Source organism: Gopherus evgoodei, chromosome 3 (assembly GCF_007399415.2).
Source record: "Gopherus evgoodei ecotype Sinaloan lineage chromosome 3, rGopEvg1_v1.p, whole genome shotgun sequence".
Taxonomy (NCBI): domain Eukaryota; kingdom Metazoa; phylum Chordata; order Testudines; family Testudinidae; genus Gopherus; species Gopherus evgoodei.
The window spans coordinates 2,514,235-2,530,539 of record NC_044324.1 but is presented as its reverse complement, the minus strand read 5'-3'; the positions used below and the strand labels follow the sequence as shown (position 1 = coordinate 2,530,539).

Below are 16,305 nucleotides of genomic sequence, written 5' to 3'. Positions count from 1 at the left end.
TCCATTTGCCATGAGTTTTCAAAGATAATGGCCAATGGCTCTACAATCACATCCACCAACTCCTTTGGCACCCTTGGATGCAGCACATCCGGCCCCATGGACTTGTGCTCATCCAGCTTTTCTAAATAGTTCTGAACCACATTTTTCTCCACAGAGAGCTGGTCACCTCCTCCCCATGCTGTGCTGCCCAGTGCAGCAGTCTGGGATCTGACCTGGTTCGTGAAGACCGAGGCAAAAAAAGCATTGAGTACTTCAGCTTTTTCCACATCCTCCGCCACTAGGTTGCCTCCCTCATTCAGTAAGGGGCCCACACTTTCCTTGACTTCATCTAGTCTGACCTCCTGCATAAAACAAGCCAGAAAACCTCACCCAGTAATTCCTGCATCAGGCCCATAACTTCTGCTTGAGCTATAGCATACTTGAAGGGGATATCTACACCGCAGATGGGTGATGTAATTCCCAGCTTGGGTAGAAGTCCATGCATTAGTTTGGCTGGAGATCCTAGGTATGTATTCAGCCAGCTAACGTGAACTGCTGCAACCAGCTGCTATTTGACTGCACTAGCTTGACTGAAGTATCGCACCCCCAACTGCTGTGTAGACGTACTCGAAGACTTCCAGAGATGGAGAATCTCTCACTTCCATTGGTAGGGAGAACAATCGAGATGGTCGGGGGTCAAAATTCAAAACATTCCACCCGGCTCTGGTAACTAGAATGGCACTAAAACCGTTGATCAACTCTTGAATGAAATAAGACAGATGTCTCCAAAAGAAAATTTCATAGGAAAAATATTTATATTTAGTTAAGGTTGCTTTCATAAAAATTTTAAAAATAGCCAAGGTATTGCCTTAATATCTGGGAAATATACAGGTAAGGAATTGTGAAGTAATTTCCTTTCTACATAAAGAAATATTTCAATCTTTTTCAGCAATTCTACCTTTATTTTTACCTCATTACACAATTCCTTTACTGACACTAACTAATAACTTCCAATATATTTTTAACCTTTACTATGGACTTGTTGCTGATCTTTATATAACAAAGACAGCAAACGTTTGTATTCTTTTTGAGAATTAGTAAGAACATAACAAAATGGGGCCCCCTCTTTTAGCCCCCCCCCTCAAATTTTAGTCAGGGGTATATAGTAAAGGCATGGACAGGTCACAGGCTGTGAATTTGTGTTTAGGGCCTGTGACCTAGCCATGACTTTTACTGAAAATACCTGTGACTAAAACAGCCTTGTTTCTAGTGATAGGGTACGTCTACACTACAGGATAAATTCGAATTAGCTTAAACCGATTTTATAAAACAGATATTATAAAGTCGATCGTGCGTGTCCACACTAGGCACATTAATTCGGTGGTGTGCGTCCGTGGTCCGAGGCTAGCATCGATTTCTGGAGCGGTGCACTGTGGGTAGCTACTGTAAAAGAATGAGGCCAATAACGTTGATTTGCGTCCACACTAACCCTAAATCGATATAGTAATATCGATTTTAGCATTACTCCTCTCATTTTGTAGGAGTACAGAAATCGATTTAACGCTGTTAAAATCGGTTTAACAGCATAGTGTGGACCAGGCCATAGATTCAAGGAGCTCAAATATTTAGCTTAAGAAAGAGAAAGTTAAGGGGTTGCTTGATCAGAGTCTGGTACCTAGATGGGGAACAAAAACTTGCTAATGGGCTCTTCAGTCTAGCAGACAAAGATCTAACAAGATCCAGTGCCTGAAAGCTGAAGCTAGACAAATTCAGATGACAAATAGGCTCATGTTTGTAAGTGTTATTAACCCTGGAACAATTTACCAAGGGTTGTGGCGAATTCTCTATCACTGGCAATTTTAAAATCAAGATTGGATGTTGTTTCTAAGAGATCTCTCTAGTTCAAACAGCAGGTACTTCAGGGAAATTCTCTGGCCTGTGTTAGGCAGGAAGTCAGAGGAGATGATCACAATGGTCCCTTATGGCTTTTGAATCTACAAATCATGCTAATAGTGGAACGGGGGTTTCCATCGCAGGAAGAAAGATTTCAAATGCTTTACCGTGGTGATAGTATTGAGGGCGGTGTCTGTGCCGATGCTGAAGTCAGAGCCAGGGACATTATTGGACACGGTGGCTGGAATAACACACAGCGGGATACAGAGCTCTTCGTACTTGCCACGACCTTCCACGAGCTCTAAGCTCCCAGTGAAAGCCTACGGGATGCCCGGAAGAAAGGGAGAGCAGCATTGAAACACCCCAGGTTTGCATCTGGCTGGGGCCATGTTCACCTCTAGGGGCAGGGAGGATGGTTACTGAGTTGGAAGCTTTTCCTACCACTTAGTAGTTTGGTAACATAATCCTGGCCCCACTGAAGATGGGTGTTTTGCCATGGACTTCAATGGGGCCAGGATTTCTCTTGGTGCCACATCTGGAAAACGGTCAGTGTGAAGATAGGATTAATGGTACCCAGAATGAGAGAGTTAGGTATTTATTATTTGTATTATCACAGAGCCTGGAATCTCCAGACCAGGTGGTAGGCACGGTACACAGGAAGGGTATTGTGCTGGGTCTAAGGCCTTTTGGGGTGGGATCAAGATTGGTTCCATTTGATTCAGGGTGGGGTAGCAGTGGCCCTATGGGTTGCTCCCCCACACACCCTAAAAGCCTGAAGACAGGCAACGTGTCCAGCAGGTGCCCAGTGTGGTGTTTTGCACAGAGGGGCAAAGAACTGACACCAGCGCCCTGCATCTACCATGAGAGCTTTGCTGAAGATCGCCCAGTGTCCCACACAAACACGTTCTGGTCCTCTCGGAAATGGAGAACCCAGGAGCTTTATGATCTAGCTCCAGCAATGCCACCCAGACACCTAGTGAGGGGACCAGCCATTCTAGGAAGCTGTAGGGAATGGAACCCTAACAACTCCCCTGAGCCTGGGGAAGGAAAAAGAGATGGGCCTGGAAGGGATCAGCCCACAGGTTGAGTTCCTTAATGCCCTGGTGGCTGGAGCCCCAGAGGCTGAGCCCTGCTCTGGATGAGACTCAGCACTCAGGCTGCATTGGGATGATCTTTACTCCTGAGTCACCGCAGGAGATTTCCAGCATTTTCAAGGCATTGACAGTCCTGGGAATGGTCAAGTTCCTCCAGTAACGACCCTCTATTCTCGGTGAGCATCTTTGTACCCAGCCAAGCAGCTGGCCTCACGTCTCCCAGGATTCAGACTTCCTCTGGGGTGTTCCGTAGGTGGAGAAAGGTGGCTGGCCCCCTGCTACCCCACAGGCCCCAGCCTGTAAAAACTCACTGCAGTCTGCCTGACTCACCTCAAAGCCCCCGATGATGATCAGCCCGTGAATGTTAAAACTGCTGATGGTTGCGCTGATTTCCTCCAAGTATTTCTTAGGCAGAGTCCTGTTGGAGGCAGAAATGCCAGAAAAAGCATCAATGCACCCTTCTGGGCCTGTAGAGTCCCTGGATGTGGAGAACGCTGAGTCTGGGGTGGAGGGAGATGGCACAAGAGGAATTTGCTGGGAGGACACGGGAACGGGGCTCAATTTGCTGAATGCAAGGAAGAGACTGGATCAATTGGCAAAGTGCCAGACTAGTTAAGGGCTTAACACGCTTGCCATCTGATCATTGCAATGGTCACTTCAGTCTTCTCCGTCGAATGCACGTATGTGTGATCACGTCAATATCTCTCCCCCCCACCCTCCACCAACACATCATCCATGGCATCCTGCTGTGTTTTAGAACAGGGATGTTCTCTCTGTGCTCAGGATACCATCGAGCAGCTCTCGCTTCCAGGGTGAGGCCAAGTGTGAGAAGCAACGGAAAGAGGAAAAGTAAAAAGCAACTGAAATGAGCGGCTCAGAATGGCAGGGCCATCTCGGCTCCCGCTTGCTACAGCATCGCTGTGGAGACATGCGGGTCACGATCCTGCACTGCCCCAAGTGACAGCTGGTTGCAGCTCCCTGATCTCCAGTCGCCTGGGCCTGGAAGAAGGAAATGCTGCTTATGGGGCTAATTTAACTTCTGCTGCTTCATGGCGGAGATTATGTCAGTAGAAGAGCTCAGCTCCATCATGCCCCCTTTTCACTCAGGGTAAGGATGCGCCTGGGTGAATTCTCCAGTTTGTATCTCTGGTTGGTTTCAGTCTGTGCTGCACATGTTATTTGTGTGTTACATAGGGTCCTGGGCCACGACGGGGCTCCTAGGTGCTATTGTGCTAGGTGCTGTACAAACACAGCAAAGACCGTTTCTGCTCCAAGGAGTCAAAGTGATTTTTACGTACTTGGTGGACCAGAGAATGTGGCCCCTGAGACCTAATCTCCAGAGGTGCTGAGCGCCTGCAGCGAACACTGATTTCACCTGGAGTTGCGGCAGGTGGTGCCACATGTCTGAAAATCAGGCCTGCGATGACACTGATCAAAGCATGCGTTTGGTACCGCTCTGGTAATAGTATCTTGAAGGACACGCAGGTTGCTAGCTAGAGGAAGAATGCTTTAGTGGGTTACCTTTTTGTTCCAAGTTTCGACCCACCAAGCCCAGTCCAGCCACCTACACCTCCCCAGCCAATCTCTTCCACCTGGTGAAAAAGGAAGAGAAGAAAGGAGTTACAAAGAGTGGGGCTATTTGATTTGCCAGTAACAATGGAGGGAACAATTTCCCTATATGGTAACAAGGTGGAAACAGTGGAAGTGACTCGCAATGGGAAATTGCACCTACTGAGCCCAAAGCACATCTTGAAATAACTATTCCCCAGTTCAGAGAGTAAGCAACTGATGTTGGTGTGAGATTGTGGGTTCGATTCTTCAGTGCCCTGCGTCTTGTGATGTCATTTACCCCAGTGCTTCTGAGGCAACAGACAGTGAGGCTGGTCTGTGCAGAGCAGCTCTTATTGGACAGAACTTTCCTAAGCAATTTGAATCGCGTCCTGTGGGACTGCACCCGATGTCCCCCACGTATGTACAGAGTTAAACACCTTTCAGACACCTTCAGGAAGAGACGGTCAAGATCGTTATGTATAGTTCTCAGTGCTGCATCTAACTAGAATCCACATCAGCGTGGACATTCTTTGGGACACACTTGTGTCTTCTGGAGACGGAAAGGCACCACTGGGCTGAGATACAGATACTGCCCACAGCAGCCTTTGATCCGGTTTCCCTGTCCACGGTGCCTGGAAGCCCGGTACTAAACCATGAGCCTTTTCTCTTTCACCGTGATTGTTCACTCCATAATCCCGCCATAGTGAACATGACCTGACTAGGGCTGGAGCCTCGTCATAGGTTCCCCCGTTCAGTTTAGGATCCATAGCCTCCTTGGGCTTGCGTCAGCCTCTCTCTAGACCTCCACACCTCGAGTGCTACCCTTCTCCAGACACTCTTGCCACGTGTCGTGGAAGAGCCTTCTCTTCTGCAGCTGCCGCTCTCTGGAACAGCCTCCCTATCTCATCAGCCCCCTGTTCCGCCTCAGATTTCCCTCCTCTCCATGGCTCGGAATGTTCCTCTCCTCCTGCTGCTCGTCAGGGCTCTTCACATGGAGACTCTGTCTGGAGGAAGGATGCTATAGAGCTGCCTTGTCCTAGATGGTACCTGTCCGTGGGCGAGACCATCAAACCCATCGTGCACAGCCAGCATCTTGTGCCCATGGATCAGCCCAATCCTGACGGCCGCCCTCACGGCTGCGTTCATCCCGGAGGCTGGAGCGCCGACGTTCATCACGGCCAGGTTATACCCGCTCTGCAGTGGGGGGGAGCAGGAGATGGCATTGAGAAAGAAACAGAAAACGAGAATGTTCCCCAGACTGCCAGGCCTGCTGAAATAAGTGGGGAAAGGTCCCACAGCACCAGGACAGCAAGGCCTCATGGCACTGGCACAGATGTACAGCTTTGGGCTGGCCCATAGTACAGACCCGTAGCCTTGCATTGGCACAGCCATGTGGCCCCACAGCATGTGGAGGGTCTAGAACAGCGCTGGGCAACCTGCGGCCCATCAGGGTAATCTGACTGTGGGCTGCAAGACATTTTGCTGACATTGACCATCTGCAGGCACGGTCCCCCACAGCTCCCGTTGGCCAGGAATGGCGAACCGCGGCCAATGGGAGCTGTGGGAAGCGGCGGCCGGCACACTCCTGTGACTCGCCGCTTCCCGCAGCTCCCATTGTCCAGGAACAGCAAACTGCAGCCAGTGCGAGTTGCGGGGAGCCGTGCCTGTGGATGGTTATCATCGGCAAAATGTCTCACAGCCCACAATCAGATTACCCTGATGGGACGCATGCAGCCTGCGAGCCACAGTTGCCTATCAATCGTCTAGACTTTCATTTTCAAAGGGGCCTGGGGCATTAGCCATTGAAAACTAACAGGGTGGGTTGGATGCCTATCTCCCTAAGTCTCCTTTGGAAATGCCAGTCCTGATGCATACACAGCTGTGCAAACCATAAAGAAAACAGACGAGGAGCCACCTGTCGTTTGTTTCATACCTTTGTAGAGGGTGGGCGCACATGGGCCAGCAACTTGTAAACGTTCCAGTTATTCTGGAAGCTCCTGCAAGAAAGGAAGGGGAATCAGATCTCAAGGCCAGACGGGGCCATTCTTCTCATCTAGTCTGACCTCCTGCATCACACAGACCAGAGAACCAATCCCAACGAGTCCTGCATCCAGCCCATATCTGGTGGTTGAGCTAGAATATTTTTCATTTCAATATTCCAGCATTGATTTAAAGACTCCAATAAATGGAGAATCTACCACGTTCCTGGGAAAGTTGTTCCAATTGTTAATTCCCCTCCGTGTAAAAATCAGCACCTTTCTTTTTTGTAGTAGATAAGCATCTGCATGCTGTGGAGGAGGCTGTTCGCTTCGCCTACTTGTAAATCTCCCAATTAAGCACCATTAGAGGAACGCTGGTTTCTTTTCAGTGCTGTGTGACTTAGTAGCTAAAGCAATGGACTGGGACTCAGGAAACTTTAATCCTGGCTCTGCCACTGGCCTGGTGTGTGACCTAGAGCATGTCACTTCACCCCTCTGTACCTCAGTTTCCCCATCTGTAAAATGGGGGTCATAATACCGACCTGCTTTGTAAAGCACTGTGAGATCTGCTAATGAAAAGTGCTAGATAAGAGCTAGGGATTATTTATTAATTATTATTATAGTATATTTAGAGCCACAATAGGTCCCTGACCCTTTAAATATCTTATTTAAAATAGCACATTCGCTCACCTTCCCCTCAATTTAACAGCATCTTCAAATCGTCCCTCGTTCATTGCTGTCGTGACATCTTTGGTCTGTGAGGAGGAAGCAGCAGGAAAAAGAAAAGATCTAAAGATCTGTCTCTAAAAATCTCATTTTAACTCGACTGCAATCCCAGATGGAAAATGAGATTAAGCATAAGCAGGTCTGGAGCAAGGCATTACGGGCCTGGGCTGTATGTTAAGATCAGAATCTGTTTTCATTTAAAAATACTATTCCCAGCTCTCGTAGATGCACAGAAGAGCTTGGAAGTGTGACCTGAGACTGAGCGAGGCCTGCTGGAGTCTGCAAAGAGCCTGAAACAAGAGCTCCAAGAGGTGTGAACTGCTCCATTCGTCTTAAATCTGATACCTCCCCTAGGAAGAGTGGGGCCATGCCACAGGGCTGTGGGGACAGGACATGATCCTCAGACACTAGATTGCCTTAATTCATACCTGCTCTCCAGCAGTTCAGCCAGTCAACATCAGGAACACTATGATACCTAGAGAACATGGCCGCTGGTGATGTCTAGGTGGATGGCAAATTGTGATCTCTGCTACCGATTGGCTCAGAACTGCCCATCTGTTTTAAAGCATCTATTTGTATTATTCCCGTCCACCCTATTGTTAGTCTCATCCACCAGTCTTTTAAACTGTAAACTCTTTGGGGCAGGGGCTGTCATTTATCATATGTTGATACAGCACCTAGCACATTGGATGCAGTTGGAGTGGAAGGAGGGAAATACTCACCACTTGGACACACTCCATGAGAGGCAGGCGGACAGCTTGGTTTCCGGACAGGCTGACGACACATGCTGGGGTATCCGGGGTCCCTTCCAACAAGGCCATGACTGCTTCCACCCCCATTCTGCTTCCCTGAGACACACAGAAGGGGCTTTAATCCTTGATGACTCTATATTTCCTTGGACATCCATATCCCATGCTCCCACTTATATCCTCAATACAGATTCCCCTGAATCAGTCCTTAGGAAGAACTTAAAAAAACCACAGTGTAATGCATGGATAAGTAGATCTCTTCCTCCAACCCTACCATTGGTAGCTAGTCTACATAGAAGATAACAGCCTACTACTGCTATCAGGTAATGGGGCTACTCCTTTTGTTCTTTCATTTGGAGCTGGAGATCACAGGTTCAGTCCCTACCGATGAAAGGAGGCTGGTGGCCCTTTTTAGGACTGGTCAAAATAATTGCCATTGAAGCCTTTTTTTTTAAATGTAAAATCCGTTTTTCAGCTAAACTAGTTTTTTCGTAAAAAGTGTCTTCTTTCCAGGAAAATGTTGATTTTTCATTGAAAAAATTAAATAAATATCCAAAAACGGAAATATTTCAGTTCTAAAACGCAACCATGGTACTTCATGGGCGCTGTAGTTTGGGTGTCTTATTCCTCAATTCCCCTCTCTGGGCTGGGCTCGCCAACAGTTCCCATGATGCACCAGGGCCATGCAACTGCCATGAGAGAGAGAGTCCAGAGGATAGCAACAACAAAGATAAGTGGTTTAGAAAACCTGACCTCTGAGGAAAGGTTTAAAGACCTGGGCATGCCTAATCAAGAGAAGAGAAGGCTGAAGGGGGTCATGAGAACAGCCTTAGCACATAACATAAGAACGGCCATACTGGGTCAGACCAATGGTCCATCTAGCCCAGTGTCCTGTCTTCCGACAGTGGCCAATGCCAGGTGCTTCAGAGGGAACGAACAGAACAGGGCAATTATTGAGTTATCCATCCCATCACCCAGTCCCAGCTTATGTCAGTCAGAGGTTTAGGGACACCCAGAACACGGGAATTGTGTCCCTGATCATCTTGGCTAATAGCCATTGAAGGACCGATCCTCCAGGAACGTATGTAGTTCTTTTTTTAACCTAATTATACTACCGGTCTTCACAACATCCCTTGGCAATGAGTTCCAGAGGTTGACTGTGCGTTGTGTGCAGGGGCAGCGCGTGAAGCTGCCCCTTGGGGAGGGTAGCACCCCATTCCCTGCCTCTTCCAGCCAAGGCCCTGCCCCTGCATCCTGCTCTTAATCCTCCCCAACACACCCCCACCATGGCCCTGGCTGGGACTGCAGTGGAGCTCTCAGCCCTGGCCAGAGCTCCAACCCCGGAGCGCCCCCATCTGGGGGCTGCAGCTGTGGAGCTCTGAGCCTGGAGCCCCTCTATGAACCCCCCATTGTACCTCTTTTCCCTGAGGACTCTCCTCCTTTCTGCCCTTACCCCCCTCTCCCCCCTGCCCCCCGCTGTGGCCCCGAGACTGGAAAAGCTCTATGCTCTTGCTGGAGCAAGAGCCTCTCCAGCCCGGGGGCTGGGGAGATTTTTCCGGGGGCCCCAAATTGGCCAGGGCCAGTGTGAAACCCTGGTTAAACAGTGACACACTGGAACAGGTTCCCTAGGGAGGTTGTTTTTAAGACAAATCCCAGTCAGGGATGATCTAGGTGGTGGTTGGACTAGATGACCTCCTGAGGTCACTTCCAACCCTGATATTCTATGTGTGCTTAATCCTGCCTCTTGAGGCCCCTTCCAGCCCTGTGTTCCCATGACTCTATGCTCTGCTCTGGAGTCCCCTGGCTCTGTCTTGAGGGAAGGCCACAATGGGGGTCATTAGGGTTTGTAAAAGGATCTCAACTAGAAGGAGAAGCATGGAGGAGATAGCAAATGTTCATACCAGGATGCGGTCAAAGGCAGAGGGGGTCCCACCACGCTGCACGTGCCCGAGGATGGTGACTCTCGTGTCATAGCCAAGGCGTTTAACAACCAACTAAAGGGAAGCGAGACAACGACAGAAGAGATTCATCTTTATCTCAAGAGACTGTGATATGAGTGAACATGCAACAGCAGAGACCACTGGAGACTAAGATCCGGGGGCCAGATCCTCAGCCTTCAAATGGAGCCATGCTGGGCGATTGACACCAGCTGAGGCTCTGCAACTGAGGGTGGTTTTAAAGCTTTCTGCTAGCAGAGCCCTGTCTTGCCCAGCCATAATGTTTGGCTAGCTGTGACCCAGCACAAATGCTGGACAGCAAAGAGTACCAGCAAATCTTTAAGGCCTCCAGGCCCTGCAAATCTCGTTACGGCAGCCACGTGGAAGGCCACAGGCTCCTCATTCCGTTCGGGTGTCTCGGGCAGCAGCAAACGGGGATGCACTTTTGGGGCCATATCTGTAGCTGGGGTAAATCGCCAACACTCCATCAAGCAATGCTGCTTTACCCAGCCGACGAGCCGAGCATTCGTGGTAATTTGAAAGCAGACAGGTGCATTCTGGTAGATCACGAGAGCACAGGAGAGACATATTCTTGGGGCTGAGTACAGAGCTGACCCCCGCCCCACTCACGTTTTTGATGTCCTCTGAGGTGATGGGTTGGCCCTGCTTGTTGATGGCTCCTTCAGCCACAATAATGATGTTTAGTCTCGATCCCCGGCCTCTTGTCTGAAGGAAAGGAAAGGAGAAAGCAACCCATTGATGGAACGTGTAAAATTGCACACTGTGGGTTGAATTCATCCGCACGCAGGGGACAGAATAGGGCTAGTGCACTGCTCTAGTCCCACTTACAGCAGTGGGGTGAAGCAGGATCTAAGCAGAGCACTGGGTGCTAATGAGGGCTGGCTAGGAAACCAGAAGTCCAGTTTTGAACTGTCGACGTTCTTGTTCCACGTCAGAACAACGGCGAGGCCCTGCCTGTTTTTTTGTGAACACAGATTGATCCCATGATCAGCATATGACAGCACACTCACCACTGTGGCCAATCGCCTAGTGGTTAGGGCACCCAGCCCTCTCGCCTTGGCTATCTCTGCAGCCTGCCACTAATTAACTTTTGCCATCTCAGGCCTGGGATATGGAAGAGCCTCGTTCAAGACCCTGCTCTGCCGGATTCTGGCAGATCAGGTCAGTGGGCTACTCTGGGGTGTGTCTCTCCAGAAAGGTTTCAGAGTGGTAGCTGTGTTAGTCTGTATCAGCAAAAAGAATGAGTAGTCCTTCTGGCACATTAGAGACTAACATTTATTTGGGCTAAGCCCACAAAAGCTTATGTCCAAATAAATTTGTTAATCTCTAAGGTGCCGAAGTACTCCTCGTTCTCTCCAGAAAGCCCATCCTAGATGCGAGAAATATTTTGTCACAAAATTCCTGACCAATTAGCCTTCCTGTCCCCGGGAACTCCATCCAACAGGAGACCGGACCAAATTGAGAGGGGAAAGCATTGAGCTAAATCTAGCTTCAGTTTGCATATGGACCTCCACTACCACGGTATCTGAGCGCTTCACAATCTTTAAGTAGATTTATGCTCACAATCCTCCTGTGAGGTGGGGCTGTGCTATTCTCCACGTGGGGAATTTCAGGCACAGAGAGATGAGGGCTCAGGTGTTTCGGCATCTAATTCCCAGTGATGTCAGTGGGACTTGGGCCCAGTTCTTCAGAGATATTTAGGTGCCTCAGTGACTTGTCAAAGGTCAAACTGAAAGCAGTGGCAGAGCAGGGCCTTGAACCCAGGATCTGACCAGTATCCTAACCACTAGACCAATGTCCTTCTCAGAGCTTGACTCTCGAGCGTCCTAGCATCCCAGTCCAGGATCTGTGCAAAGCAGGAGTCGCCTATGAGAAGTTTGGCTGGGGTTACCTCGATTAGCCTCCTGCACAAGTGTTCCTCCCAGTCGTCCTCGGGCGGAGATTCGGGAATGAAAACCCAGTCGGCACCACAAGCCAGCGCCGTTATGAGAGCTAGGTAGCTAAGGCGAGAGAGAAGGAGGAAGGTTAGTGAGCCAGGGGTGTGCTGCGAGTTTTAAAGTTCATGCCTCGTGTTTAGCAAGCGGAGAAGCTGCCGTTGATGGCAAGGGCTGGAGGGAGCCGTTCTGGAAATAACTGCTTGCCGATTTCAAATTTGCATGCAAAAATAAACTATTCCATGCAGTTCTGTTTGATGCCCTGGTGCACCCCTGAGTTCCCTGGCGCTGTTTCTCTTCTGAACTAACTCTGATGAAATTTCAAATCTCCTGAAGTTTTGGGGGGCATAGGGTGACCACACTGCAGACTGAACTCCCTCAGCTTCCCCTGGGGGGACAGCTACCCTGGTGCAAAAGGGGCCCGCACAAGGGGCCCTGCCCAGCTGAAGGGCAATTCGAGCCCTATTATGGGGGCATATGATTGCAGAGGGACACCAGTCTTGTGCTAGGGGAGAATTCCACCTGAAGCCAACTTAACAAAACTCTGATACAGCCACAGATCTCAAGGTCAAAAGGGACACTCCACTAGGCTGACCAGACTGCAAGTGTGAAAAATCAGGACGGGGAGTAGGGGGTAATAGAAGCCCATATAAAAAAAAGCCCCAAATATTAGGACTATCCCTATAAAATCGGGCCATCTGGTCACCCTACACTCCGCTGAGCCCCAGAATTCCAGCCTTGATTTCTATGGAGTGACACCATTTTACACTAGCTGAGAACTGGCCCACTGTCTTCAATAGGAGCGGGACCAAGCCCCCGATCCTCATGACGTAGGGACTGGCCGGTTTCCCTTCCCTGACTCAGCCTTTCTTCTCTCCAATCCGGAGGAGCTTGCCCCGCTGTTACGTTTATTAAACAGTGAGCGAGTCACAACGTTCACTACTGTCCGAACTGTAAGACTAATGCTGCTTTGTGGTGGCGGCAGAGTGACGCCTAGGGCAAGAAATGCCCCTGCAGCCCGCGTCCTCAGAGAATCCCATCTGAGGCTAGGAAGGTCCTAGCTGGAAAGAGGAGACTATTATAATAGTGGGTGAGAGAGATGATGCAGAGAGGCAGTACTAGGCCTAGGCACCACTTACGTGTCACTTAAGCTCTAAGGGTGCATAGGCTTCATGCTGGCCCCTGTGCATCAGGATCAGTTTCCCCCAGCTTGATTACAATAAAGAGTGACTTTTTTTCACCCCTAGATTTTCACTGGTTTCCTGGTCCACACTACAGCGTTAAATCGATTTAACGTTGTACCCGTCCACACTACAAGGCACTTTAAATCGATTTTAAGGGCTCTTAAAATCGATTTCCGTACTCCTCCCCGATGAGAGGAGTAACCCTAAAATCGATATTACTATATCGATTTAGGGTTAGTGTGGACGGAAATCGAAGTTATTGGTCCCATTCTTTTACTGAGCTACCCAGAGTGCACCGCTCCGGAAATCGATGGTAGCCTAGGACCATGGACGCACACCACCGAATTAATGTGCCCTAGTGTGGACACGTAAAATCGATTTTATAAAACCGGTTTTAATAATTTCGATTTTATGCTGTAGTGTAGACATGGCCCGTGGTGGGAAAGACAGAAGGGATGGCTGCCCCTCCGACCCGTCTTTTCCTGTGATTGGCCCCTCTTTCTAGCCTCTCCGCTTCCTGTGAAGCAAGGACACCGCCTTCCCGGGCACTGGGCCAAAGGGTGGCGAAAATGCAGAACCGTTAAACGCACAGAAAGGAAAGATTTACCCACCCGCAGTGACGGCCCATCACCTCCAGCACAAACGTCCTCTGGTGACTGCAAGAGACGGGAGAGAGAGTGCACCCAGCAGTTACCGCAGCGCAGCAACACCACAGATCTATTAGCCTAAGTAGTAACAAGGCCTTAATATTGTGGAGATGCAGCTGAGTTCAGTGGATCGGGGCAGATGACTGGGATTCAGAAGGCCTTGGCATTCCCGGGTGACCTTTGGCAAGTCATTTCTCCTCCTGTGTTTGTCTCAACGTTGCAGATGGTGAGCAATTGAGGGCTGGGACTGGTTCCCGCCATGCATTTGTGTAGCACCTCGTTATTAGCATTATTAATAATCATCCATGTTGCATCAGTGCCCAGGAGCCCTAATCACGGATCAGAGCCCCGTTGTGCCAGGTGCTGTACAGACACAGAACACAAAACCAAGTGCAGAAAGGCAGAAAGCTGCCTTATAATGGCCCAGGGTGCTGGGCAGGCTGGTCCATCCCATGATTGCAGTGTAGACATACCCTTAGGCTCTGGCATCCCAACACTCCTGCATCCCACCGCTGATGCTGAAAAGAAAGAGGTGAGTTGCAGACCCACCCCCAGGCCTCACCTCTGTGCAGTCGTCGTTATAGCATCGACTATCTCCATTATCCTGTGAAGGGCGGAGTCTGTGCCGATCGTCATGTCCGTGCCGCAAAAGTCGTTATCGATGGAGCCGACCATTCCTACAATGTTCAGGTGACCCGAGTTCTTGGCTTCCTCTGCTGTGACGCCCCCTGCAGAGAGATTCCATGGGCCCCTTGGAATGTGGATGGTCTGTGGTGAGCGTATCAGCCCTGAGCCAAAGCCCAGTGAATTCAAGGGGGTTTGGGTAAGGCCCAAAGTCACAGAGTTTAAGGCCAGAAGGAAACACCAGCCCATCTAGTCTGACCTCTTGCACGTCACAAGCCACAAAAGGCCACCCCGCCACCCCTGTACCAAACCCAGCCACCAGACCAAAGCAGTACAGTCCTCAGGAGACTGAACTGCTGTGGGCCACAGGCAGAGACCAGGAGGGGCAGAGTTGTCACCCAGGCCCCAGGCCTCTGCAATGGCAGGGGACTGATTCAGTGAGATACAGGTCTGTTGCATCTTACGCTGGGGTTACGTTCTGCAGTCAGCACGTAAAGCGAAAATCGCGTATAGTCAAAATTACATTGAGTGTAACGGTGGGTGGAATAGCCTGCACTACAGGTACAGTGTTGAAATTGTTATTTTTCTCTTTGTTTGTTTTTGCCGCCCGCGTAAAGCTGAAATTGCGCATGTTAAATGCGTGTAAGATGCGACAGACCTGTACACACAGATGATCCTAGCAAGTGACCTGTGCCCGTGCTGAAGAGGAAGGTGAACCCCCTTCCCCCAGATCCCTGCCAGTCTGACCACGTGGAAAATTCCTTCCTGACCCCACAAATGGCCATCATTTAGGGTCTGAGCATGCGAGCCAAGCCCCTGAGAAAGCATTCTCAGTACCACCTCAGCGACGCTTCAAACCCTTCACTTCCTGCTAGAGCCGAAGGAGAAACAACATCTGGATGGAAAAACAGGGGAGGGGAAATTCATTAAGTGTGAAGTTTTTTTTCCACTTCTCAGCAAGCTCTGCTGTCTGGCATTTCCATACCCTCACCATCTTTGCTCCACTGTGGTCTGCTTGGGGATGTGCATCGGTGGGGAACACAGGAGTGGCTGGGTAGTAACACACGTGGGCAGATGGGTGTCCTGGGACGAGACGCACACACTAGGAGGTGCCTCCGGGAAGGGAGTGCACTGTCTTGTGAGTGGGTGTCTTGGGGGTGGGAGCTGGGGAGATGGCATGCACTTGGGGTGTGCAGAGATAGGCCAATGTCCCTTGGGGAGTGCCTGGGGCTTCAGGGGTGGAGAAGTCATGGGAAACTAGGTGACATTGCAAAGAGAGCAGGGCCCAGATCCTCAAAGGGATTGGGATTGGGGCCCAAGTGACTGAGGTAGCCAGTTACTTTGTAACTAAGATCAGGGGAAGGAGGAGGCCGTGCAGAAGAATTACTGGGGCTCCTGGCCACACTCCGGCAGGCTGGAAAGCTTAACCCCCTCCCACTCCACCTATTGCTTTGTCACCACAGTACCTGTTTTAACCAGTTCCACTAGCAAACTGCTCCACTCGGCCTGGAAGGTGTTTGCTCCAGTCAGGCTGCCGTCGCCCCCGATGACACACAGGTTGGTGATGCCTCTCTTCACCAGGTTGCGGGCGGCTTTCAAACGACCCTCGCGCGTGCGGAAGTCCTGGCACCTGGCACTTCCAATTACAGTGCCGCCCTGGGATGGAGGCAGAAGGGGGGTCAATAGGGAACCCTCAACACCCACTCACCCAGAGAGTTGTGTGGTCTGTCGCAGGAGCTGATTGAGCGTGGGGGCCAGCAGGTTGCAAGTCAGAGGGGAGTCTCGGTGAGACTGACATGGGAATGTCAAGAACAGGTCTGGTGTCCACATTTTAAAAAGGACGTTAACAAATTGGAGAGGACGCAGAAAAGAGTCACAGGGCTGGAGAAAAAAACTTAAACTCAACACATCAAGCTCTTTATCAGCAAGAAGATGGAGAGGTGACTTGATTACCGTGTAAAAGTACCTTCCCCGGGAGCAGGCTCCT

General features: G+C 50.1%; 1 protein-coding gene across 1 annotated transcript in view; it reads right to left on the bottom strand.

The window, feature by feature from the left end:
- PFKM (phosphofructokinase, muscle) overlaps window positions 1–16,305 on the bottom strand; it is a 47,734-nt gene that overhangs the window by 9,953 nt on the left and 21,476 nt on the right. Inside the window, exons 5-17 of the mRNA XM_030554483.1 lie at window positions 15,785–15,974; window positions 14,257–14,422; window positions 13,659–13,703; window positions 11,821–11,929; window positions 10,539–10,634; window positions 9,873–9,965; window positions 7,945–8,070; window positions 7,187–7,251; window positions 6,451–6,514; window positions 5,565–5,711; window positions 4,488–4,558; window positions 3,297–3,384; window positions 2,040–2,192 (exon numbers count right to left, since the gene is read on the bottom strand). Coding sequence (XP_030410343.1) covers window positions 2,040–2,192; window positions 3,297–3,384; window positions 4,488–4,558; window positions 5,565–5,711; window positions 6,451–6,514; window positions 7,187–7,251; window positions 7,945–8,070; window positions 9,873–9,965; window positions 10,539–10,634; window positions 11,821–11,929; window positions 13,659–13,703; window positions 14,257–14,422; window positions 15,785–15,974 — 1,413 coding nt within the window. The remainder of the gene's footprint in view (window positions 1–2,039; window positions 2,193–3,296; window positions 3,385–4,487; window positions 4,559–5,564; window positions 5,712–6,450; window positions 6,515–7,186; window positions 7,252–7,944; window positions 8,071–9,872; window positions 9,966–10,538; window positions 10,635–11,820; window positions 11,930–13,658; window positions 13,704–14,256; window positions 14,423–15,784; window positions 15,975–16,305) is intronic.